The 25,758-nt window shown below is 43.1% G+C and overlaps 1 protein-coding gene across 4 annotated transcripts in view; it reads left to right on the top strand.

Annotated features, from left to right (window-relative positions):
* Positions 1-25,758, top strand: part of PDCD1LG2 (programmed cell death 1 ligand 2) — a 103,030-nt gene that overhangs the window by 26,003 nt on the left and 51,269 nt on the right. For all 4 annotated transcript variants that reach the window (XM_086684877.1, XM_086684875.1, XM_086684876.1 and 1 more), the window contains exons 4-6: positions 4,659-4,928; positions 11,914-12,048; positions 17,621-17,670. In XM_086684877.1, the coding sequence (XP_086541003.1) occupies positions 4,659-4,928; positions 11,914-12,048; positions 17,621-17,670 (455 nt within the window). The remainder of the gene's footprint in view (positions 1-4,658; positions 4,929-11,913; positions 12,049-17,620; positions 17,671-25,758) is intronic.

Here is a 25,758-nt window from a genome sequence, read left to right as displayed (position 1 = left end):
GCCCAAGCTCCTTGGGCATACAGCTTGAGCAAGTCGAGGAAGGAGGTGGCAAGGCTTCCATTTTTCTCTCACAATGGCCTTCACCCTAAGGAGGGCAAGACAAAGGGCACGGGTGGGGTGGGGGGGAACAGCCCAAGGGAAGTGATGCAGCCTGGAAAAGATAATGACAGCCTCTGGACCTAGAGAAAGCATTTGCTTAAGACACTTACTAATAGGGCTAAATCTCTCCTTTCAGTGCCTTTCCCCACTTGGGGAAACAAAAGGGTAATAAGGAAAGCTGGAGTTAATTAAGAAAACAATGTCCCGAATTCTGAAATGAGGAAAAGTGCCTGCAACTTACAAACTATTTAACCTGAAGTTCCTCGGCAGCTCATTTAACAGACAAATTGGGAGCAAGCCTAAAAGATTTATTTCAGCAATTACTACAAACCCGCCTATGTTCTGTTAAGACCGAGGTATTTGTAAAACTATATTTTTTCACCTTAATTACTATCATTATGATAGAGCAGATAATACAATGTGCAGCTTTCTCTTTATTTCAGAAATGCTAGAGTTGCCAGTAGCATAGGGATCATATAGTGAGAGATGACCAGGGAAACAAAAACCATTTAAACCGGTAGAAATTTCAATCAGAAAATAGCAATTCTTTTGATGGAACAGACTGAACAGCCAACCTGGGAACAGTGTGGCAAATCGGCAATTAGCAAGAGCAAGAAGCTGTTGCCCGCACTGGACTGGAGGGAGAGGGGGAAGGCAGGAGTACTGGAGTTCAGAGGCCAAGGTCATTCTACAGACGCTAGAACCACAACGGGCCCATCCAGTGGTAGCAGGAGCCGAGGAAGAGATGTGGGTGCTGGTGGAGAGGCCCCTATAGCATAGAGCATAGGGGAGAAATACCCCGACTTCTCCCTCCCGCTTGCCCTCCAGTCTTCCCACCATGCCTCCTATTGGCTGTCAGGAGCCTGGGGAGATAGCCTGCAGGAGTCTCCTAGATCATTCATTTAGTAAAATTGATCTCATGACCTTAGACTGTATTAAAACCCTGTGTTGGGCCTAAAATGTGCTCCACACATAGGAAGTAATTAGTCCCACTATACTTTGTGCTGCTTAGGTAAAGTCTGGAATATAGGTCATGTTATACTGGCAAACAAAGTGAATCCAAGTCTGGTCTGAAAACTGTCCTCTGAGATAGGGTTGAAGGAAGTAGCCATGTTTTACCCAGAAGTCAAAGACGATATGGAATCTTGCCAGTTATCTTCAAACACCCGAAGGATCATATGCAACAGTGAATAATAATTGCTAACATTAACCGAGTTTTTGCTATATTCTAGGCACCTAAGTCATTCAATCATCCTAACACCTCTGTTAAGGATAAGTATTATTGTACAACCAGAAGGCTCGACAGGTCATGTAACCAGCCCTTGGCTCAGCATAGTCAGACCTTTCAGACTTCTGTCTACTATGCTGCCCCCATGTTGTCTTATTAAACCAGGCAATTACCAATGGTAAGCTGCCCAGAAGCAAAGTTTGGCTTGGCAGAAGGATGATCTCTCCAATGAAAGTTTAGCTTTCTTATTGTCTAATCATGGTAATGGCTACTCCTGAAAAGTAGGAGCTTCCATTAATCGATGTATTTTGCCCAAAGTTAGTTATCTAGCAGGTTACTAATATCAGAAAAGTGTTAGTAAGATAAAAAGGGACATTTCCTAAAGTCAAGACAACAGGGAGACATAACAATCCTAAATGTGTGTACATCTAGCAACATAGCTTCGAAACATATAAAACAAAAATAAAACAGACCTAAAAGGAGAAATAAATCCTCAGTCATGTTTGGAGATTTCAACTCATCTCTACTATAATGGATAAACAAAAAAGAAAATAGAAGGTTCAGTAAACACAACCATCTTGGCCTAACTGACACATACAAAACTTACACCCAACAACTGCAGAGTAGGAAGTTGGACTATTTTTAACTTTAAGATGACTTTCATCTCTGAAATTCTAAAATTTACTCATCTTTTCCTAAGAATATCTCCCTTAGTCCAGCTTCCCTGTTGTGTGTTGCTAATAATGTATTTTCGGCCACTTCCCAAATATGCATGAGGCTGTGGAGGTGTCTTTAATGTTGTAAACATGCAGGCTGTGGGCTCCCATCCTTTCCCCAAACCTTGCTGGTTCTTTTAAGTGAACATCTCTCTCATCTGCTTCCTCATTTGTATATCCCACATTATAACCTCAGCCTACCTCCCAATTCCTGGCCCCCCGACCTCTGAAACCACCTCTCAACCTGGCCCTCAACCTGGCTTCTTGTTCTGAGCTATCCTGCAGGAACCAGCCACACCTTCATATGCAACACATTGCTGCTATGAACCCATTTATTCTTCTCCATCCCCCTAAAGGCCCCAGAACTTACACCAAAATAGGATGAAATGATTATAAGAGGACATCAAACCAAGGGAAAATACGTGTAGGTAAATAACATAAAATGAGAGATAAGGTGAGTCCTCAAAAATTCATGCTTCAAATACTATTGAATTGCTAGAGGTAGATCAAAATTGGCTTCAAGGGCACTGGTAGGTCTAACTGGTTCAACTCCTCAGCAGGATGCTTCAAAACCTGCTTCTCCTCATCTTCCACTAGTTCCGTGTGCCCCTAATTCCCCCTGGGAAAACATGCCCCCCCCTTCCTGTGTCTATTGCTCTATCCCCAGACTTTTGCAATTACAGAGAGAATCATCGATTCCAATGCAGAATTCAGAATAATGTGGCCACGACTGGCATGAGTTCAAGTCATGCCTTGAACTACCTACCCCAGATTCCAGCTGTTTGGAATTTTACCTACCTCATAGGGTCCTTGGAGAGTTTAACTGGGATAATGTGTGTCAAGGAGATAGAATCAGGTTTTAGAGCCACTCACCCCTGTTCCTCTCCTTGGACCCCTGGTCCAAGTCCTTGACCAGGTGAGCTCTACGCACAAGAACCATTAGCCAAATGGGAAATGAACTCCATTTGTTAAATTAGTAACTGGATGAGCACATGACTTTCTCCCTTCCCCTCTCGGTACTTTAAGGCTTCTCTGGTGATTTACACTGGAGAACATGACTTAGAATAAGGGCCTCTTTTTTCCTGCACCCCCCTCCTAACTTAGAGTCCATGTTTGCCGAACAGACCCTAAAATTACTCATCTATCCAGCCTCATGGATAATAAAGTCCATCCCACCCACCCAGTCACAAGCAGAAGCTGGAATACTATGAGCCAGGAAGATTTCAGAGCTTTCTGAGGCAGGCAGGTCAGTAGGCCCAACTGAGTATGCTTTACTGCATGGAGACAAGAACTTCAAGAGAGGCCCACAGACCGTGAGCCACGCTTCCAGATGAGGTCACTCACCGCAGTGAACAGTGACCCCGTGAGCGTCTTTGGCTATAACTAATCAAATTAGCAACTCACAACACAGAGACACAAAGGGAAGTACTCAAGGGGCAAAACTGTGGAGAGGGGCCTGAACATTCCTCCCCCTTCCACAGTACGTGAAATCACACAGCGTGAAGCTTAGCATCTAGAAAGCACTTACTGCCTCATACACATTTGATGTTTTCCACAGGGCTGTCCTCATGATTTTAATGTAAAATTGCTTTTCAGCATGGGTGTGCCTGTTGATACTCCTCCCAACAGTAAGAAAAAACTGGTTTCATCACACCTGAGCCACAAACACAAAGATTGTATCAAAATTCTGTTTCTTAAAAATTTCCTAGCTAATGGAAGTTAGTACTCATTTCCACTTCCCTTCACCAAAAACCCAACAGATTACTTTCCATACTCCCTGGTATCTGCATATGTTGTTAATATGTCTTTATTTTGGGCTATCATCTAAGACAACAATTTGTCCTTGTGTCTTATTGCTTTCGATGTCATTTGTATGCATTTTAGATCTCAGCTTTTTAGAGGGTAGGGAGCCACTTTGGATTAATTCACTCAGCATACACTATACACAGGTGTGTGTGTGTGTGTGTGTGTGTGTGTGTGTGTGTGTATGTGTGTGTGTTGTACAGGATAAGTAAGTAATATAACTAATTCTTAACTCTTTATAGGTAGAATCTAGGTCTTTATTTTTGTCTCCTCCTAATTTCAAAGAGAAGGGAGGAAATGGGGAAGTGGGAAGAAAGTTTTCTTCTGAAAAGATGTTGGAAGAAGCACCAAGTAAAACAAGAATGTGGGGATTATCTAGTGATTTCATTTAACCACCTTCTGTCTTTTCTCCAGTCCCCGGTTGTAATAATTTACAGGAATACAGGAAGCCACAGAGTGTGATAGTGGAAAGCACTGTTGAGACTTGGAATCAAACTTCCAATGTGCAGATGTTGGCTCCAGCAATTATTAAAGCCTGGTGACTCTGGGCAAAATACTCAACCTCACTTGCTTCAGTTACCTCCAACAAAAATTGGGAATACCAACAACACCATTTTTGTTATATTATAAAAATGAAATGCTTCGATGTCAGTAGCATGATATCTGGGACACAGGAAATGTTTAAAAAATTAAAAGCATAATTACTTAATATTGATAATGATAATTTTAGCCATTTCACATGGCAGTGAGTACAGAGATCTCTAGGAATCAGAAAAGAAAAACTTACTTCTTTTTCTTTTTGTATTATCCAGCTTCCTACAAGAAAATAAACACTCATATCCTTAAGATCCCAGGGGTAGATGAGGTACAGCTCACCTGCCAGGCTGAAGGTTATCCCCTGGCAGAAGTGTCCTGGCCAAACGTCAGCGTCCCTGCCAACACCAGCCACACCAAGACCTCTGAAGGCCTCTACCGGGTCACCAGTGTTCTGCGACTAAAGCCACACCCCGGCAGAAATGTGAGCTGTGTATTCTGGAATGCTAACGTGAAAGAACTTACTTCAGCCGTCATAGACCCTTATGGTAAGAGCAGCCCACCCTTCCCGACTCCAGTAGTCAGGAAGTAGATGGCATACTCAGAATGAGTAATTGGAGGATAACGTAATAAAAAGTCTATTTGTGGAGGTGTGGTCAGGATCTAGAGAAGCGAGTAAGGTTATTGCCAGACCCTGGGGCTTCAACAGTCAGAGGAGTGACTGCTACTGTTGGGGTGGTTCCCGGATGGAAGCCAGGGAAACAAATACCCCAACCTCACACTCCCCCCAGCCTCCAGGCTCCTGCCTGTGCCTCCCATCCGCGGCACCCAGCTGCGAGTCAGAGAACAAGGGAGTCCCACTGATGTGTTTCAAAAAGGCCAACCTCTCAGAGCTCAGAACCCAGTGTTGAAGTGCAGAGGGTGAATCTGAAGAGGAAACAGATAATAGCCAGCATGAAAGCTAATCACTGTAATTCGGGCACGGTGCCTAGAGAGTCAGCAGAATAAATGTGACTTTGCTGGCTCTGCTGACACTCAGGTGGGTATGGGGTTTTCAAGGAAAGCTGGCCTTTTGTAAAATCTTTCAGAGCCTTTGCTGATGGCTCTGTGCCCCATACTTTAGAACTTCATACACCAGGGAAATTTCAAACAATCTGGGAGTCTGTTTTATTTTGTAGTTGCTGGGTAAGAACATCTATTTGCCAAATAAGAGCAACTCTACACCTAGTATCAAAATTCTTCCCTAAGAGACAGGTCACCTTCTCACCAAGCTCATCATAAGGTTCCTCTTGCCCCATCTAACAAACTGCTGCAAACTTTGTGGGCTTGAGACAACATGAATTTATTAGCTTACACCTTTGAAAATCAGAAATCCCAAATGGGCTTCACGGGGCTTCAAAGTGTCGACAGGATTGCAGAGGCTCTAAGGGAGAATTATATTCTTGTTTTTTCTAGCTTCTGCATTCCTTGGCTCATGGTCCCTCTTCCACCTTCCAAGCCACCAGCTGCATCCCTCAGACGTCTGCTTCTGTCATCACATCTTTCTTTAATTCTCCTGCCTCCCTCTTCCACCTTGTAGGGACCCTTGTAATTGCATTAGACGCCTTCCCCCAACCTGATAATTCAGGTTAATTTTCCCATTTTAAGGTCCTTAATATAATCACATCCGCAAAATCCCTTTTTGCCTGTGGGGTAACACGTTCACTGGTTTCAGATATTAGAACATGGACATCTTTGAGGGAGCCATTATTCTGCTACCGTACCAGCAAAGGATATAATCTCCGAATAAAGGGCAGTCCCTAGCACTGCTTAAATTTGACATAATTTATAGAAACTTTAATATTGTCATTATATTCCACTTTTTGCCCTTTGTCTTAGTTAGACAAAACAGAGCCTATGATAGGAGCTCGTGTGGCATGCCAGTATTTAGGTGGTGGCCTCAGGGAGCAGGGATGGGAGGCTTAGGAGATTCAGACCAGATGCAAGAATTGAAGTTGTTGCTATCAGCAAAACGGGAGCTCAAATACCCAAAGACCACCTGGGAAGTGTACAGACAGCCTCCCACGATGCTCACTCAAAGCACTTCAGGTGGAGGTCATCTCCTTTCACCCCTGTTGGTTGACAGCAGTCTGCAGGACTGTGCACTCCATGCTGGGAGCTATGCGTGCATGTGGGCTGAGTGAGTTCCCCCCAGCACCTGTAGTGTCAAGTAATCCCAGGGCAGAAAGCAAAGTACCCATTTGAGGTGAATGAAGCAAGTCAAAGGTCACCAGACTTCTCCCGAGCTGTGGCTGAAGTTAGAGGTGAAGCCAAGAGGAAGTGAGAGAGGACTGCAGCAGTCTGTCCCTTGCCCTATAAGCCCCGTGACTAAGCCTTCGGGCTGGGAGGCAGCCATGAAGCCATATGGTATCTCTTCACAAGATTTCATAGGCAAGAGTTCATAGAACAAGCTACAGTTCTGGCTGCTGAAGTGGATGCCAAGCCATAACCGATCATTGTCCTCTCTCTCATCCCCACACATTCTAGATCTCCCTCACTCAGCACTTCAGATGGAGCAGAGGAGTGGGGGCGGGGAGGGGGCTGGTGACTCTCGCTTTCAACCCTGAGAGCACTGAGCCCTTGGTTGCCTTGCCCGGAACAGACTGACTTGCTGCAGTTGCCTTTTCTTTGTTATTACTGAACGTGGAAGTACAAAAATCAGAGAATCCATGGATCCCCGAGTTCCAGACCTAACCTTCTGTGCCTGCATTAGGTAGCAGCTCTCACGTTCTTCATGGTAATCAAGACTAATCGCTCTGTCAGTAGAGAAATCTTTGCCTGCTGGTCCACCCATGGGTAGAACTCAAGCTATGAATTTAGACCAGTAGAGCATATCCCTTGATGGAAGCATTTGCCACTAGGAAGCTGGACCTTTAATCCAGTAGAGCCTAAATTTGTGCAGATAAGAAGGAAAAATCCCACATATGGGTCACTGAACATAACAGTGAGAAGGACCAAGCTTCAGCATTGAGGAAACCCTGGCACAGAAGCAGCATGTGCTTGAGGTGAGATTATCAGGGGGAAGTGAATCAGAACCTGACTGGAACCATCCATCATTCAGCCACATTCAGCCCTGGCTTAAATCAGGGCTGGGACAGACAGGATAGAAGCTGGGGCATCAAAGATATCTGCTCTATCTCAAATTAATTTATATTTCATCATGAACTGGCAGGACTGAGGACTTTGAAGTGACTCAATCCCCATCTCATCATTAATTTCCCAGGATTTTCTTCGGGAGGAAAAAACCCTCCCTGATATAGTTTTCAGGGGCAGCCAGCCGCCTTCTCATTGCCACCCCCTCTACCAACCCCCCCCCCCCCCCGCAATCTATCCACACTTTACTACCCAATTCCAACACTAAGGTTAGGCCAGCTTCTTTCTAACTGAATGGATTTGAGAAAGTGAGACAGTAAAGAGAGATGTCATGCTAAGAATCTTGGTAGAAATGAAGACATTAGAAACACCTCATTTTTAGGGTCAACTTTGAGGAAAAATAGTGAATTAGGCAAGCTGGTCTTTAACGTTCTCTACCTCTCTTTTTATCACAGTGCAGATCCTGAGACTTGACACCTTATGAAAATTGAGATACAATTAATTCATACTAGGGCTTTAGAGGCTTAAATACTAACAGTCACAGAGGAATTTATTTTTCTTGGAATTGTTGAGTAACTGTCCTTTGCTGTGTGGAATTTCCTGCCTGGTTAAGTGTAGGCCAGTACTTTGGATGGAATGTGGTTTTCCAGAAGGATCAGGGAAATAGGGGCCTGGGTAAGATGAACTTGGAGATAACTGGAATCTAGCCTTTGCACCACCGATTACATCAGTGTTTTTTTCTTTGCGGTGGAGAAGTAGGAAGGGCACACTGACCATTCCTCTGGAGACTTTGAACCAGTGATAAATTATGAATGAATGAAGGTGGTTCTTCTTTCCATGGAAGTCAGTGTAGCTGAATGAATAGTCAACAATCACAGGAGAGGCCCGTGGGGTCTGCATCAGCTCAGGATCTTCTAGGATATCACTCATAAATGTAACTGGCAAGGGCACGGAGAGATTTTCATGCAGTTAGAGACTTTCAGCCTACATTTACCTATTCTTCCCAGAATTATATTCATGCTACTACCTCCTGACATGGTTCCTGGGCTCTGGTCAGCTCTCCTTCCTCACCAGTGCTCTCTGAGATTTCTGGCACCTCTCCCACCCCCATGATTTCTCTGCTCAGGCAGTTTCTTCCACTGAAAACATAATTACTCACCCTCTTCACTGCCTTGAAGTCTGCCCTCTCTCCAGAGCAGCTTAGATAATCCCAGGGCACAAGGGGTCCTTCCCTTATCTCTTCTTCTAAGACTGATTACCTGTACCATGACTTGGTTTGCCTGTGACTATACTTGTCTTTTATCTTTCATTGTATTTTAATTGTTCACATGGGTCTTCTTTGTGGCAAAAGCTAAAACAGTATGCCCATACTAAGCTAAAACACACTGCCCATACTAAGTGCTCAATTAATGTCAGATTAGTGGGTTGGAGGATTAGCCGTGATAAAACAGTCCCATTATCCCAGCCAACAGACTGTGTGGACCACCAGATCAGAGCAGTCAAGTGACCCCCTGGTTTGTAGCATTAATACCAGCAACAAATAACCAGTCACACGTCCTCCCACGGTTCCTGGCATTTTAAGCTGCTTTATGACTGTCCTTTTTCTGGTCATTCTCATCAGTTGAGTTGCTCATTGCTGATTCTGTGACCCATCACAAACTTCTCTAGAAGTCAGTGAATAAAGCAAATAGAGCAATGAGAGTCTGGTGGTGGGAGGTGCCCCAGTGTTTGTAGGATGGATGACTGAACATCCTAACTTGATTAGAAACAAAGGGGCAATGAGTCCATTTTCCTTTTGAAACAGGGTTTCCTCTGCTCAGCCCATTGTTCCGTTTCATGAGGAAATATAATGGGATTGGAACACAGGAAATAACTATAAAAACATTTTTATGGGGCCGGAAGTGAAGCCATCCAAGGAGACCTGGAGGGGACTCTCTGGCAGTGGTCAAGAGCATGGGCTCAGAAATCAAACAGACTTGATATTTAAATCCTCTCTCTGCCACTAGTAGCTTTCAGAACATGAACATATAACTGAGTCACCCTAGAACTTGGTCTCACATTTGTAGAATAAGAATAATGACAGATAACTTAGAGGGTGATGGTGAGGATTAAATGGAATATGCCTGCTAAGTCCTTAGCACTCAGAAAGTATGGAAACGGGGGGGGAGGGGAGCGGGAAATATAGTGCCTCTATCAAGAAGCATGGCTTCCTTGAATGCATGGGACTGTGGGGAGATGAAACCTAGTTTTCCCATTGTATCATCATATCATTGTTAAGTAACATGTAATTATTATAAAATAATTTATAAGAATATGTATTAGAATAAAGGCTAAGCTGCTACAACAGAGAGACCTCAAAATGTGACTCAAACAGGATAGAAGTCTATTTCTCTCTTAGGTAATTCAGAGCAGGTAAGTATCTATATTCCATAAAGTTATTCAGTGATCCAGGTTCTTTCCATCTTGTTGCTTGCCGTTCTCTAAAATGTTTTCTCTGTTGAATTGTCAAAGCCGGGTCACTGCCACATCAAAAAGGAAAGAGAGTCAGAAAGGAAAGTCAGAAAGGAAAAAGAATGGTGGAAGACTTATCCAATGTTTTAAGGCCAAGGCTCAGAAGACCCATGACTTGAACTTAGTTTACATGGCTGGCCCACATCTAACTGCAGGGGAGGCTCCAAAATGTAGTCTTGAGAAGCCATGTGTCCAGCTAATGACCTCATACTCGGGGAAAAGAGAGAATGGATTTCAGGGATAAGCATCAGTCTGCCATAAGGTAAATAAGGACAGGGAGGATCGGGCTAGGTAGACAGTGATTAACTCGGCCCAACAAATCCTTTTTGACCTCTTTCATGTAGCTGGCACTTGGCTCTATAGGGGATTCAGAGATGACTTAGGTGAAGTCTTTGCTCTCCAAATACTTACAGTCTAAGCAGACTGATGTTCATTGTTAGAAAGTCTTGAGGGACAAGTAGAGCTTCTGTATGCAGAAGGGACTGTGAAGGAACCTTCAGAGGACAAGGGTTTGTAAAGAGTCACTGAGGTAAGGACTTCTCCTGTTGTGGGGACACTGAAGGTCTCAGGGCCCCTTGACTTACAGTGCTACTGCAGTGGTACTTAATAAGCACTTCCTAAAAGTAAAAGAGCTGTTGTAATTAGTACAAGCTATCCAATGTGTGCCTGAGCCAGGCTTCTGAATCCTTTCTTCCTTAATGTTCACCACACTGATTTCAATAAAGACAAATGTCTGCGGGGATGGAGATTTGATTAAACCAATCTGGGCTTGCAATCCTGGCTTTGCCACTTATTTGGCATTGATAACCTCAGGTAGATTTTTTAGCATTTCTGAGCCTTACTTCCTGAACTCTAAAATGAGGGGCTCAGATTAAATGATGTCCAATCCCTTCTCAACTAAAACAATCTGTGATTCTCAGATGGCACTGAGATGGGGGAGAGGGAAGGCAGTTGGCAGGATTGAGCCTTTCCTCCTGAGCACTCTTGCCAGGTTTCTCCTGGACCACAGTGTTATGTTTATTCTGCAGTAGTTACTCCATGGGGCAAAATGCAGGCTTTTGGAAAGGGCACAGCTTACCTTGGGTATGCTTCTTTCTCCCCATTGTGAAGCCCCCTCCAGTTCTTCCTCACTGTCAGTCTGGAACCCTTATTCTAACTTCTAGATACTCAGAACTCTCCTTTACAAGGCCTTCCCCTGTCTCCAAAATTGCTTTTCTCACCCGCCTCTCCAGTAAACTCACCTTTTCCTCAGTGCCAGTCCTCAGTGATTAGCTGAGACAAGGAAAAGGACATGCTGTAGTAATTCACACTAAGGTATGAATGTCTGGATTTTGTATGTTAACACTATCTACAATATTATACTTTTTTCCCCAAAAGGATCCCTGTTAACCCTTGAAATTGATTGACTAATGGTATAGATTCTAAACACTGTGAATGCTTGACAGTGGAGGGGGAATACATGTTTGGGTTGAGAGACCATCCTACTGGAAAGAAAGAGATGATGATAGATAGATAGATAGATAGATAGATAGATAGATAGATAGATAGACAGACAGACACAGTAGATGGATGAGAATGATGAAAACCATAGAATCTGGAACCAGACAGCCTGGATTATATCTCAGCTCTGTCTCTTACAGTGCAACTTTGGAAACATTTCCCAGACACTCTGGACCTCCCTTTCTTCACTGGTAAAATGAGGGTCATAGCAGAGCCTGCCACATAGGATGGTCGTGAGAAGTAGACGAACTAGTACCTGCAGGATACACAGAACAGTACCTGGTTATAACCTCCTCAGATGGTCAACTTGTTGGTCTATCTCTAAGTTCCCATGTAATGGGATTCTGGTGTTGTTTTTTGTTTTGTTTTGTTTTGTTTTTTTTCATCCAGGTGACCTAGAACCCAAGATCCCTTCAAATTGGCTGCTTCCTGTTTTCATCCCTTCCTTCATCATTGCTTTGATTTTCATAGCTACGATGACAGCCCTAAGGAAACAGCTCTTCCAAAAGCTTTATTTTAGAAAGGGTAAGTGAGTTTTATTCATGGTAACCAAGTGGACTGGGTGTCTGCAATGTGGGGTTCTGCTTGGCCCCAGCAGTCTACAGCTCCCCAGTTTCATACCAATCTCCTCAGGGCTTATGAATCCCTTTGGACTCATCCTGATGATTTTTTCCCCAGAAGAAAACGGCCCTAGTCTTCTTCAGTGAGCTGAAATCCTCATACGGAATATTTTTAAAGGAATGTTTTGTTCCTATGCTGAAATAGTTTGCTTTGTTCTTTGAGCCAAGAAGAGTCATTAGCCTCATGAGATCAGTGTCATTTTGGTAATGCAGACAACTATGTGGTCAGAGTTCACGGGCAGGAGGATACCAAGATCACTTCTGAGGATTCCTTCAGTTCTCTCCCCCTCTTTCCACATTCTGGGCGTCAGCTGGGCTAAGCCCTCCCCAACCCCTAGGAATCTGAATCCCTTGGTTGGTAATGAAAGAAGAGAAGTGTGTGAGGCCATTTGCGGGCAGGAAAACCACCTGTTTTGATGACTCCCTAATGTCTTTCAGTGGCTCCCCTGGAGTCCCTCCTCAGCCTATCCTATTCTCACCCACCTACTCCTGTCATGTAACCTTTGAACCCTGGCCAGAATATCTGCAGACTTGTCTTCTGGTTTACTAAACTGCTCCTTTGTCAGCACCCAGTAAGCTCCTCCCAAGGTCTACACATGGCCTTGTTTATAGAAAAGGAAATGACATCTGGGAATAATCCAATAGGAATTGGGGGTGGCCATTATTTGAGAATTGGGAGGCTTTATTGGTGTTTGTTATGCTACATTTACAGTCTAACCTCTGTATTCTCATCTGTCTCAAAATACTATCATGCTCTATTTGTCCACTGCCCTATGTATGCGTTAACTTGGGTGCTAACCACAAAACTCTCTACTATAGAACCCAAGGAACTATTGTCAAAAGAAAGGGGAGTGGAGGTTGAGGAAGAAGGAAGAAGGAAGAAAGGAGGAAGGAGAAGAGGAAGAAGGGAAAAAGAAAAAGAGGAAGAAATGATAGAAATGGAGAGGAAAGGCATTTCACCATAAAGGAGGAATTATAGTGTCTTCTCTGACAGAACTTTAACTAAACAGAATCACTTCTTTTTTTCTTTAAACATTTTATTTGGGTGGCGCCTGGGTGGCTCAGTCGGTTGAGCGGCCGACTTCGGCTCAGGTCGTGATCTCGCGGTCCGTGAGTTCAAGCCCCGCGTCCGGCTCTGTGCTGACAGCTCAGAGCCTGGAGCCTGTTTCGGATTCTGTGTCTCCCTCTCTCTGACCCTCCCCCGTTCATGCTCTGTCTCTCTGTGTCTCAAAAATAAGTAAACGTAAAAAAAAAAAATTTAAAAAAAAAAAACATTTTATTTGGGGAAGGGGGAGCAGAGAGAGAGAGAGAGAGAGAGAGAGTTAATTTCAAGCAAGCTCCCCCTTAGCACAGAGCCTGACAGGAGGCTTGATCCCACGACCCTGGGATCATTACCTGAGCCAAAATCAAGAGTCGGATGCTCGACTGACTGAGCTGCCCAGATACCCCAAACAGAATCACTTCCACAAATCTATGACCTCAGAGAGCCATGGCAGATGCCCCTCATTAGAATTTAATCTTCTGTCATTCTTCTTTCACCTCCCCCATACACACCCCTCAGGAACAGGTCTATACCGAAGTTCTAGGCCTGCGACCTGAGAACTTAGTCACGTGAGAAATGAGCAACAGAGTTTTCTGTCCTTACCCTGTCTGGGAGAATGAAATGGGGTCACACTGAAAGGTAGAGCAGAAAAAAGTCTTTCCCTTATCCTTCACCCCAGTCTCAAGAGTGAGCGAGGTTATCAGTAGTTCCACACTAGGTGCAAGGCTTGGGTACCAACTGTGGTGGGAGACATTTGTTGCTAATAAGAGTTGAGAGAGTAAATTTGCAAATGGTTCCTTATTTGTTTGTAATGAGCCAGAGTGAAATCATGGATGCCTGTATAATACAACGCCATACCCCAACTCACATGCGCTGGGATCTGCTTTCCCTCATGGGAGGCACATGGACACACACGCACACACATCTGTGTGCCTTGCATGTGTCACGAAAGAAGGTTGAGAATGGCTGACCCTGTAAATAGAGCTTTAAACCAGAGTCAGAAGGCTAGGTTGGGACCTGAAGCTGCCATTTATTGGCTCTATGATCTTGTACAAATTACCTAACTTCCTTGAGATGGCTTTTTCTATCTGTAAAATGGGAAGCGACATGAGAATGAGCATTTTACTGCTTATTGACCCAACCTCACTGCCACTACTGAGGTTCACCTGGACTGGAACAGAACCCTCCCAACTTGTCTCCCTGCACCCATTTTTGCCACCTGCAGTATGGGTCTATTTTCCCTTCTAGCCAGAACAGGCTTTCAGATTCTCAAGTCTACACGTCTCCATGATCAGACCTCACCCATGGCTTCCCACTGCTCCCTAGGTGAAGTCCCAACATGCCCTGAGTGGTGTGGCTCACAATTCTGGCTTTTTCCTGAGACACCATCTCCCTCGTTCTCTAAGCTCTAGCCATGTGAGGGTCCTAAGTCCTCAGTGCCACCCCACCCCTTCAGACCTGAGTTTTCTCATGTAGCACGCAGTCCTCTTAAAGTATTTTCTTCTCCTTGTCCACCTGACTTGGTGTCATCCCTTAAAACTTGGTGAAGCTACTACTTCTTCAAGCCTCTCCTGATTCTGCCCCCCTCACCACACCCATTACAGGACATCCCCTTGTGAGATGCTTCCGGTACCTACTTCTCCTTCCAGCACCCTCATCACACAGTTATACGTCTAGGACCTGTTTCAATACCTTGGGCCACAAACTCAATTGCGTCCCTTTTAATTTTCCAACTAATTCCTCAAGCACCCACCTACCTGTCTTAGACATCCAATGTCTCCCCCTTACAGCATGGACTTCCCCCCCTCCAACATACTGTCGCAAGGCCAACTTAGCCCACAGGGCTGCTGCTTCCAAACAGACAGGGAGGCTCCTGGGGAGCCAGGGCAGTTCCCCTGAGGGCCCTGATTTTGAGCTCTTTCTATTCCTGCCATGCACATCTCTGTTCCCTCTGGGGGTCTCCATTGACCATGCAAAGGCAGCCTTGCTGGTCCAGATCCCCACGAAGACCAGAGTGACCCAAGCTGACACTTTCCTGGCCCCCCTCATGTGTGCTTCCATGGTTCCTGAAGCAGGACCCTCAAGGGCTGATGAGGCAGAAGGGGCTTCCCGCTTTCCCCACAGCTGTGCCCAGCCAGCTTCTTCTGGCTGAGGTCTTTATGTTAAGTCTGGGATGCCAGTCCTAACTTCCTTCTCTTGAGTTCCTCTTCAAGCCATTGCTGTCCTGAACTTCTCAGTCTATCAGAGAGAGTCAAGTAAAGGGGTGGCTCTCTTAGTCCCTCTCTGCCCAGAAAGCTCATTGGCTCCTAAACGGACTTGCCCATCTATGACTCAGCGACCAGCTCTGCACACCACGCTGTACAGGAAGGGCAGCTGTGGCCAGTCCACAGAAGGTTCTGTTTACCATCTCTACCTGAGAGGAGCCCTCAACAGTGCGGGGCTCCAGGTGACTCACTGCGTTCTAGAGAAGGAGCTGGCAATTTCTGTTGCAAAAGTAATGTAAAGTTCTGCCTCATCTGTTGGTCTTTAAGTTTCATGACAGCAGGGGCTGTGTTTCTCTTATTTACCAATAAATGCCCAGTGTCTGGAACATTGCCTGGCACATGTAGATAGATGTTCAATAAAATTTTACACATTGAACCTACTATATGCAGGTGTCCATGCTAACTTGCTCTGTATAATATAATAGCCATATGTGGTTATTCAAATTTAAATTAAGTAAAAATTCAATTCCTTGGTCATGTTTTAAGTGCTCAATATTGTTAGTGGTCAATAGCCACGTGGGGCTAGAGGCTATTGGACAGAGCAGATATACAATATTTCCCTCTTTGCAGACAGCAAAATATGTCCCTCTTTGGACAGCACTGGGCTAGACCCTTTACAAACTTCTTTTCAGTTAATTTTACAAAAACTTCTTGAGGCAAGGAGTAGTGTCTACACTGCACATGAAGAAACTGAAGCTTCAAAAGTGTTCTTAAAGTCAAATAGCTGGGGTCTGAACATAAGTCTGTCTGATGCTGTATGGCCTTTTCGTTGCAAAATAATAAAAACTGACTCAATCTGGATAGTATTATGTTGGGCAATGGAAGGCGAGAGTCTCAACCCAAAATAATTGAATGGCTTGATCATTGGCTGTGCCGATGGCAAAGTCAAGAACAGAATCCAGGAGGGAGCAGCAGCTATAAAGAGACCAGATCTCTAGAACAAGCCTGCAGCTCATAAGAATAATATTTCTCAAACTTTCTGTTATAAGGAACCATTTGTTTTTACATTTCCAATATTTTAGCATCAATGCTTTTGCAATATATACTAAAACTTAATTACTAAAAAGTAAAATAAAAAGAACAAAGACATACAACCATAAGCTCAGTTTTTACTGGATTCAATAAACCTCTGACATGTCAATAAATATGATCAGAAAAAAACACAGTAAAAAGATTACTATAGAAGTTGCTAAGTGTTATACTAAATCTCGGTAATTGTCTCATTGTGGGCTGGTAACAAATAGTTCGCCCACCAGCCCCAGCCCATGGACTCTACACTTTGAATGGCACTGCCCTAAAAGACTGAGCTGGAACTTTACAGGGATTTAAACCAAAGACCAAATATGTTGTCTGATGGTTAAGGAAGGTCTACAGGATGGCAGCACTTTCTCAAGCGTTAGAGAGGACCGGACTGAAACTCCATCATTCATGGGCAATTTCTATGGGTTAACTCTTAGGCTCCTTTCAAATGTAACTCCTCTTCGGGGAGACTTCAGTGCTGGATAAAGGCCCTCAAAGTCCAGGCCAAGGGTGGTATTGTCATGAGGCGGTTGCTAAAAATCTAGTGTACAGAGCAAAAGCAGAATTAGGGATGCACAGAGTTTAGAAACCCGGGCATCAAGCTCTAGAAGGAAATCAGAGCTGGGACAGGGAACACGTGACATCAAGGGTTGAAAAAGAGATGAAACCAGGCAAACAGTGGTGAACAACATCCTGTTATGTGAACTTGTGCTTCTGCCCCGAGTTCCTCTGGAACAATATTGGTCAGGTACACCTTAGTATAAATTAATTGATCAGCCCTTTTGCTTCATGTAGGGCAGACCAGAAGGAAGTGACAGTCAAGAGCAAAGCAGAACAGGGAAAGAGAATTCTGAAGCCAGACGTTTCCTGGGGCTGAATACCCAAATTAAGAGTCCCTCAGCCTTTGAGTGCCTGGTGACCAGGGGCTGAGACAAGAATGGAAAGTACAGCTACTATTTTGTTCATGGTTTCTGCCTAAGGGTACAGTTTTCCCTTATCTGTTGTTCAGCCTGATGTCTCAAGCCACAGTAGGCATTGGGCCTCTACATGTGATTTATTTGGATTAACTTTTCATTCTGCCATCTGTTAGCCTATAAACAGAACACTTTTCTCAGTAATCTTATCCTGTCCCTGGGATTTCTCTTTTTCAGACACAACCAAAAGATCGGTCACCACAATAAGGAGGGAAGTGAACAGAGCTGTAAGTAGTCGTGACTTACCTTATCTCTTTCACCTCTTTTCTTCTCCTAGCTTAAATTAAGAAATAAGCCCTGTTCTCGGAATGCACAAAAGGGCAATGGAATAGTCTCAGCCTGCACAGAATCTTCCTGTTCAGTGGCATTTCTGCCCATTGCTACTGTGACCTTAGGTTGTTCCACGCCTCTCTTGGAGGAAAAAAAAAGTGTCTGCTGTGCAGCCACAGAATAGTTGTGTACTCTTTGGTCTGTCTCTATTCCTAGGCATTACCGGGAATCTGCACAGGACATCAGGGCCCACATGCTTAGAAACACGTTTAACACTTAACAGCAAGGGAAGATACTCAAATCTGAACCAATCAACAACTCATGTTTTTGCAACCGTTGTTAAGTACATCGTTGGGGGCTGTGAGTCAAAGTTGGGGGAATAGAAGTCTCTTCATGAGGCTGACAGGCTTGGAGCTGGAATTTGTGGGAAAGGATATGATATGGAGGTCAGGAGAATTGGTTGCTAAAAATTATTCAGCCTGGTTGGATGAAATGCTTAGACCCTGAGGAAGTGGTTTTTGGGGACCAGACCTGGGTCCTCTTGCACAATGGGTATTTCTAGCTTTCTTAGGAAAACCACCTTTCCTTTTGAAACCTGGGGATCACATGGTGTGACGCACGAGCTCATGAGCTTGCCAAAATCATAGGCAACTCATAGAAATTTGTAAATAACTTTGCTATCAGCTACTTGAAATATTCAGAACTCGTCATTTTAGAGTTCTGTTGAATGTGTCTGTAAAATTCCAGAGGCACCAACTGTGAAAACAACTCTAAAAAACCTTCAACACCAGGGTCAGTGCCTGGCAGCTCAGAAGCACAAAATATGATTGACAGGAATGACATTGGGCCCTGCTCCCTCCTACCACATCCCTGAAAGCCATTCGTGAAAACACATCCCATTACTGCAATACTCGTCCCTGGGCACAGAACAAGGAACAAAGGCAGTTTAGGTCTGGACTATACTTAAGGTCTAGTTGTGCTGAATTGCTCTGAATCAACAATGAGATACTCTTAACTCAGAAAAGTTTCAGATTATTACTGGCAGTCCTAACTGAAACATCTGTTTCTTGAGAAACAAAACTCCTATAGTCCGATAGACTGGGATACTTGGTCTACATGTGGGTTTCCATGGGAGAGACCTCAGTATTTGTGCTTCATGAGCTCTGAGTCTTTGTATAAGCGTCTCCTTCAACTGCTCAGCATAAGGAAGAAAGAGAAAAAGGGTGTCGTCTGCTGTAGAGCCACAGAACAGTTGGTTTGAGAGCAGAGGTGGTAAGGTAAACTCAGATGCCCAGACGGCCAGGCAAGTATTGAAATGAGAAAGAAGGGCACACTATAACCAGATAGGGGATGGTGACCAACTGGAGGGCATATTCCTGTGAATTTAGCACCAGGCTAACATTGTTGGAGAAGATGAAATCCAGATTTTTCTATAAAATGTCCTAGTTATTAAATGCTTGCTGGAAGTATTTCAAATACCAAACAAACCAAATAAAATATGTCCATAGGCTAATTGAACCTATGAGGGACCAGTTGCAACCTGCCCCCTAGAGAGAAAGTATTGTCAGAAAAGGGGTTAGAATCTGAGTAATGAAGGCAAAACCACGTATGTGAGGAATTGAGGGAGGCTCAAAGGCTTGCGGCCATTCTGCATGTCTCATCCTATGGCCTGCCACATGGCCTGAATAGCACATGGTTAATAGAGGGACTTTCTTGGATTAACAGGGTATCACAACCATTTTTAAACAATACATCTCCTTGTAAGCAGAAAAACCTCATACTCTTTTTTAAATGGTAGGTGAAATTCAAAGTAAAGTAAATATCTTGGTCAAAAGTCAAATTAAAGAAATTAGACTGGGGTGCCTGGGTGGCTCAGTTGGTTAAACATCCAACTTATGGTCTCAGCTCAATGTTGATCTCAGGGTGGTGAGTTCAAGCCCTGCATTGGGCCCCCTTCTGGGGGTGAAACCTACTTGAAAAACAAAAAACAACAAAAAGAGGAAAGATGGGAGGGAGGGAGGGAGGGAAGGAAGGAAGGAAGGAAGGAAGGAAGGAAGGAAGGAAGGAAGGAAGGAAGGAAGGAAGGAGACGAATTCTCTTCTCTTTCCCCCCAACCAGTAACATATAGTCGTCCTTTGTACCTTCTAACCTGGGGAGGGAGAGTCAAGGAGGTGAAAGAATGATGCTTCTCTTCTCTCTTCCTCACCCCTCCCTGGCACTTAAATATGTGGTGTGATGTAAAGAGGTCAGGATCATTTAGATATACATCAAAGAGGGCTCACACAGGAATGTTCCTGGTACTTTTATTTACAATAGCAACAAATCAGAAATACAGGTGAATAGGAAATATAAACAACTAAAATGAAAGCACAAAAAATAGATATATTTTTGAGATGGATAAATCTGAAAAATATAATTTAGGGAGAAAAGATACACAGCAGAAAGATAGAGACAATGTGTGGGCAATTATAGAGTTTAAAAACTGCAAACAACCTCTATGTAGTGTTTATGGAAACAGTCATGTGAAGTAAAAGTACGAAAACAACCAAATTTAACCTCTTAAACTGGGTGGTGGGGATGCCGATGGTGACGATATTATTCTCCTAGTTTGTTGTATGCCTGAAATGTTAATTTTTATAAAGAAGAGGTCATGACTAGAATTCAAGAGATTTAGACTCTAGTTTTCCTGTGAGCTACACAATCTAAGGTAAGATCCACCAAGGGGCACTTGAATCTTCTCCAGAGAAACAGAACCACTAGGACACTGGCAAGTGTGAAATCTATAGGGCAGGCTTGGGGGCTGGAAGAAGTTCAGGTAGGAGTTGAAATTAGGAATCCAAAATCTGTAGAGTAGGCCAGTAGGCTGGGAACTCAGGTGAGATGTCTATGCTACAGTCTGAGGCAGAATTCCTTCTTCTCTGGGAAACCTCATTTGTTGCTCTTCAACTGATTGAATGAGACCCACCCACATTCTGAGAAGGCAATATGCTTTATTTTTTTTAATTAAAAAAAATTTTTTAACACTTATTCATATTTGAGAGAGACAGAGACCGAGCATGAGTGGGGGAGGGGCAGAGAGAGAGGGAGACACAGAATATGAAACAGGCTCCAGGCTCCGAGCTGTCAGCACAGAGCTGGATGTGGGGCTCAAACTCACAAACAGTGAGAACATGACCTGAGCCGAAGCCAGACGCTTAACTGACTGAGCCACCCAGGCACCCTGAAATTTGCTTTATTTAAAGTCAACTGATGACAGGCATTCATTACATCTACAAAACGTCTTTACAGCAACATCTAGACTAACATTTGATCAAACAACAGGGTACAATAGTTTAACCAAATGGACACAGAAGACTAACCATCACATGCACCACCACATGAGGGAGGCAGTCTTGGCTGGAGTAAGTGAATTTGTCAGACCTTCCTGAGCCTCAAAAAATAGAAGTATGTGACTATTCTCTGGTCACAGAGTTGTCCGAGAGGCCAGGGCTTGGTCTAAAACCTGTTCATCCATGAACCTGCCACCCCAGTGCCTGCAGACTCACTATTTAGGGTTTTCTATTTATTTCACAGGGTTGTTTCTCCTCAGCTCACTGCCTCTTTCAACAAAAAAAAGGACATGTGTGGTATCAGAATCCTGCACTTTATGTGTCTTGAAATAATGAATAGTTGAGTAAATCTGGAAGGGGAAAAACAACCCTGTCACCAAAAGTACTTGATAAAATTAAACTGAAGGGTTTGGAAATGACTTGTCTGTCTTACTATCCATTTGTCTGTGCTTCTTATAGTTTATTCTGCAATAAATATAAAAATTGACTGATTTTGACCTAATTTGTCTTACTACTAAACGATGAATCTTGCTTAATTTTAATTGTGTTGGCCAGCTCAAAAATAAATAACTAATACAACTTTTACAACTAAAAAAAATTTTTTTTAATGTTTAATTTTATTTTGAGAGACAGAGAGAGTGAGCAGGGGAGGGGCAGAGAGAGACACACACACAGAATACGAAGCAGGTTCCAGGCTCTGAGCTGTCAGCATAGAGCCTGATGTGGGGCTCGAACCCACGAACTGTGAGATCATGACCTGAGCCTAAGTCAGATGCTCAACCGATTGAGCCACCCGGGTGCCCCTAGAACTTTTTAAAAATTACATATTTTTTTCTGAGCAAAAATGAAAAAAAAAATAATCCATTGCACACAGATTACCATGGTTAATATTTAATAGTGCTTTAATTTCTAATGTTTTTCTGTATTTAAATTTTATGAAATTAAATTATAGTATGTATAGCTTGATATAGTTTTCTGTAACTTAATTTTATGTCATTAGTATTACCCATGTGCTAAAAATATAATTAATGGCTTTGATATTTTATTGTATATATGGACTAGGACTTATCTAATTCTCTATTGCTCTACCTTTAGTATCTACCTCAGAGTTGTTTTATGTCTTTGTTATTTAAATATTGTCACAATTAGGGGCACCTGGGTGGCTCAGTAAGTTGGGCGTCTGACCCTTGATTTTAGTTCCAGTCATGATCTCATGGTTCATGAGTTCGAGCCTTGTGTGGGGCTCTGTGCTGCTTGGGATTCTCTCTCTCCCCCTCTCTCCCCTCCCCTACTCTCTCTTTTTGTTTCTCAAAACAAACAAGCTTACAATAAATAAATAAGTAAATAAATAAGTATCATCACAATTAATAATCTTATACACAGATCTTCATGTGCAGCTCCGATTATTACCATAAGGTAAAATCTAAGATGTAAAATTAAGGAGTAAAGCTATAGACATTTTTAAGGCTCTCAAAATATATCGCTGAATTGCCCTCTAAAAAGGTGTACCAACTTATACTAGCAATATATGAAAGATGTAGTTTCATCATTGCGTTTGTTCCAATGCTGGGTATTATCGTTTTTAAATTTTGCTAATTTAGAAATTGAAAACTGTACGTCATCATTACTTTAATTTGCATTTTCGAGTTATTAGTGAGATAAAACATTTGCACAAATTTACAGGTTTTATCTTCTTTTGGGAACTGTCTATGTATCTTTTGTTCATCTTTTTAGTTATGTCTTCACTTACAGTTAATAGTAACCATTACCTGCTATCTATTTTATAAACTTGCCCTTGATTTGTCACTTACTGCTAAGCTGCTTTTTCTTATCTGAAGAAAACAGTATTGGGTATAGTAAAATTGGGCTCACAGGACCAGGTCATAAACATAAGTGTCCTATATGTCACATATTTATCAAAAGAAAATAAATGTATTAATTATAACAGTTATGCTAGATAAAAAGCTTACAGGCAATAGGATCCATGGTTCCCAGAGGACCAAGTTATAAATCTCTAAGAAGCAGGTGCAGTGCCTTCTTCCTTTAAGAGCCCATCACATCCTGGGATGCATTGTAGTTTCAGTAGGCACCTATGAAATGCTGGCCAACCAACGTTAACATTCTACTATCCACTAACATATATCAACTCCTTTTTAAGGATTAGGTGAACTGTAGCCAGGGGGCCAAATTGCCTCCTGTTTTTGTAAGGAAAATACTATTGAAGCACAGCCGTGCTCACTGTTTCCGTATCATTCCCAATGTTCACACCCTTGCCCCCTGCCTCTGATGGCAGAGTTGAGTAACTGCCTCAAAGCCTATATTGCCCATAAAGTCTAAATACTTTACAACCTGGCCCTACAGAAGATGTTTGGTGCCCCAGAAGTTCTCCATGGCTCTGTGCCTTCTCTCACAGTGAATGTACTTGGTCTTGTTCTAAATACTCTAACGCTACCCCCAACTCCTATCTCAGCTCCATAAAGTCTGAGGACAGAGCCCCTCTGGGAAGAGCTTGGTCCAGGCAGCTCAGAGCTCTCAATCTCCCACCTCTATCCTCTGCCATCCCAGCTCCGCCTCACCCCCAAACCACCCACGTGGGGACAGTCAAGTTCTAGGCTGTCCAGGGGTCATCCTGACCCTCCTGTTCTTAGTCACATCACCTCGGTAGCTAGAGTCCTGGGACTTGCCCTGAGCATATTTGTCACACATATTTCTGACAAGACTTTGATACAGATAAACAGTCTCCCTTCCCACTTAAGAAGGGATGGGCTTGGTGGTTTTGCTTCACTGACCAGAGATTGAAGCAAGACCTGATTAATGTGAGAATGCCCAGCAGGGCTCAGAAGCTCAGGCATCAGCTGCACAGGGCTTGATTTTCCACTCCATAGCTCTGCCTTGAACTTTTTAGGCAACTCTGGGAAAGGTGTTGCCTATTCTTATTCTTGTGGAAATCCAGACTTCTCAGCCTCCCCAGATGGGCTTTCAAGGCCTTAACTTTATTACAGGATCAAAAGACTCAGATCAAACTAAATGTGGCCAAAGAGCTCATTACCATCCTTCTCCATGGTGGATGTGGTGGTCATTAGTGTTATTTCACATATTTCCTGGATCTCTTGCTTTTGTGTGATAAAATAGGATTGCACTTCTCTGCCCTTAATTTGTAGTTAGGTGTGGTCATGTGATTTGTTTTGGTCAACTAAATATAAGCTTAAATGATGTGTGACTTCTGGGTAGAAGATGTAAGGCCTAGCTTGTGCTTTGCTGTATTCTTTTTCCATCTGGTGTGGCAACTAGCAACATTTGGGGTAGTGTTGCTACATCAGCATGGGTCTCTGAGTAACTACAAATAATGGTCAGCCCTTGCTGACCCTCAGTGGACAAGAAAGATTTGTTTACTATTTGATTTAAATAATAGAGATTTGGGGGTTGTTTGTTACTGCAGCATAATCAAGTCTATCCTGACTGATTCAACAGGGAAATCCTGGAACCTCAACTCAATACACTATATATTGTCACTTACAGTTCTGCTTCAGAGGAGTGGTAATATGGGGAAAGGCTTTCTATATAACAAAAATAAAAGAAGAGTAAGATATAAAAATACACTTGTTATATCATTAATGCTTTATTTAAAAAATGTTTTTAATATACCGTCACACCCTTCTCCCAAAGAAGTGAAGAAAAATATTTAAATGCCCATAATCATTATATTCTGGAAACTTGTATTGTTTTCTTCTTTTATATTTTCTGAGTTTTCTTTGTACTTGAATACATTTTAAAATGTTCCAATGTTGGGGCAGCCTGGGTGGTTCAGTCGGTTAGGTGTCTGACTCTTGATTTTGGCTCAGGTCATGATCTCGTGGTCGTGGGATCAAGCCCTGCATTGGGCTCTGCCTTCAGCACAGAGCCTGCTTGGGATTCTCTCTCTCCATCTCTTTATGCCCCTCTCCTGCTCACGGGCACGTGCTTTCTCTCTTACTCACCCTCTCAAAATAAATAGACATTAAAATAAGAAAAATAAAAAAATAAAATATCACTTTTAAGTACCCAGGGGTGCTTGTTAGATGAAGGATGATCTCTGTCTCTATCCTCACCTCTCACTGTATATATCACCTCTTTGTATCCTACATAACAAATGCATATACAGAACTCTCCATGGGGTCCTTGTCAACTTTAGGGAGAGGAATGCTATACCCTGTTTCAAGGACACATACCAATGTCTTAGTTGCTTTTCGGAGCTTCTTAACCTAGTGAGCCTACAAGGAGTGGATCCATACTCTAAGGATGTAAGAGATCAGGCTTGGGACCATGGCTTCTTGATCTCATGCAGGCCACCGAGCTATCAACCAGAATAGCTTCAGGAGTGGATTCTGATCCCATAGATCTATATCATGTTTCCTTTTAAAAAAAAAGTTATCCTAGTCATCATGACATGGTTTGTTAGAGATTACAAACCATGTAACCTGACTTCCTCATTTTACAAATGGCAAGATTTGGACTAAGGGATGTTACATAACTTTCTTGAGTGAAATAATAACAGAAAAATAAAAGGTCTTGTGATTCCCAGCATAGTGCCACTCGTTAATTCATTCACTCTGAAACATGCACTAAGTGTCTATTTGCAAGACTCTGTCAGGTAGGCTGTGTGGAGGTCGTAAGGGTGAATGAGGCACAACATTAGTATTCCAAGATTCTTACAATCAAGAGTTGGAGATAAGGTAC

This window comes from Puma concolor, chromosome D4, assembly GCF_028749965.1.
Source record: "Puma concolor isolate L17-30 chromosome D4, mPumCon1.1.hap2, whole genome shotgun sequence".
Taxonomy (NCBI): domain Eukaryota; kingdom Metazoa; phylum Chordata; class Mammalia; order Carnivora; family Felidae; genus Puma; species Puma concolor.
Note: the sequence above shows the minus strand (reverse complement) of the source record. Positions and strands in the feature narration are given on the sequence as shown.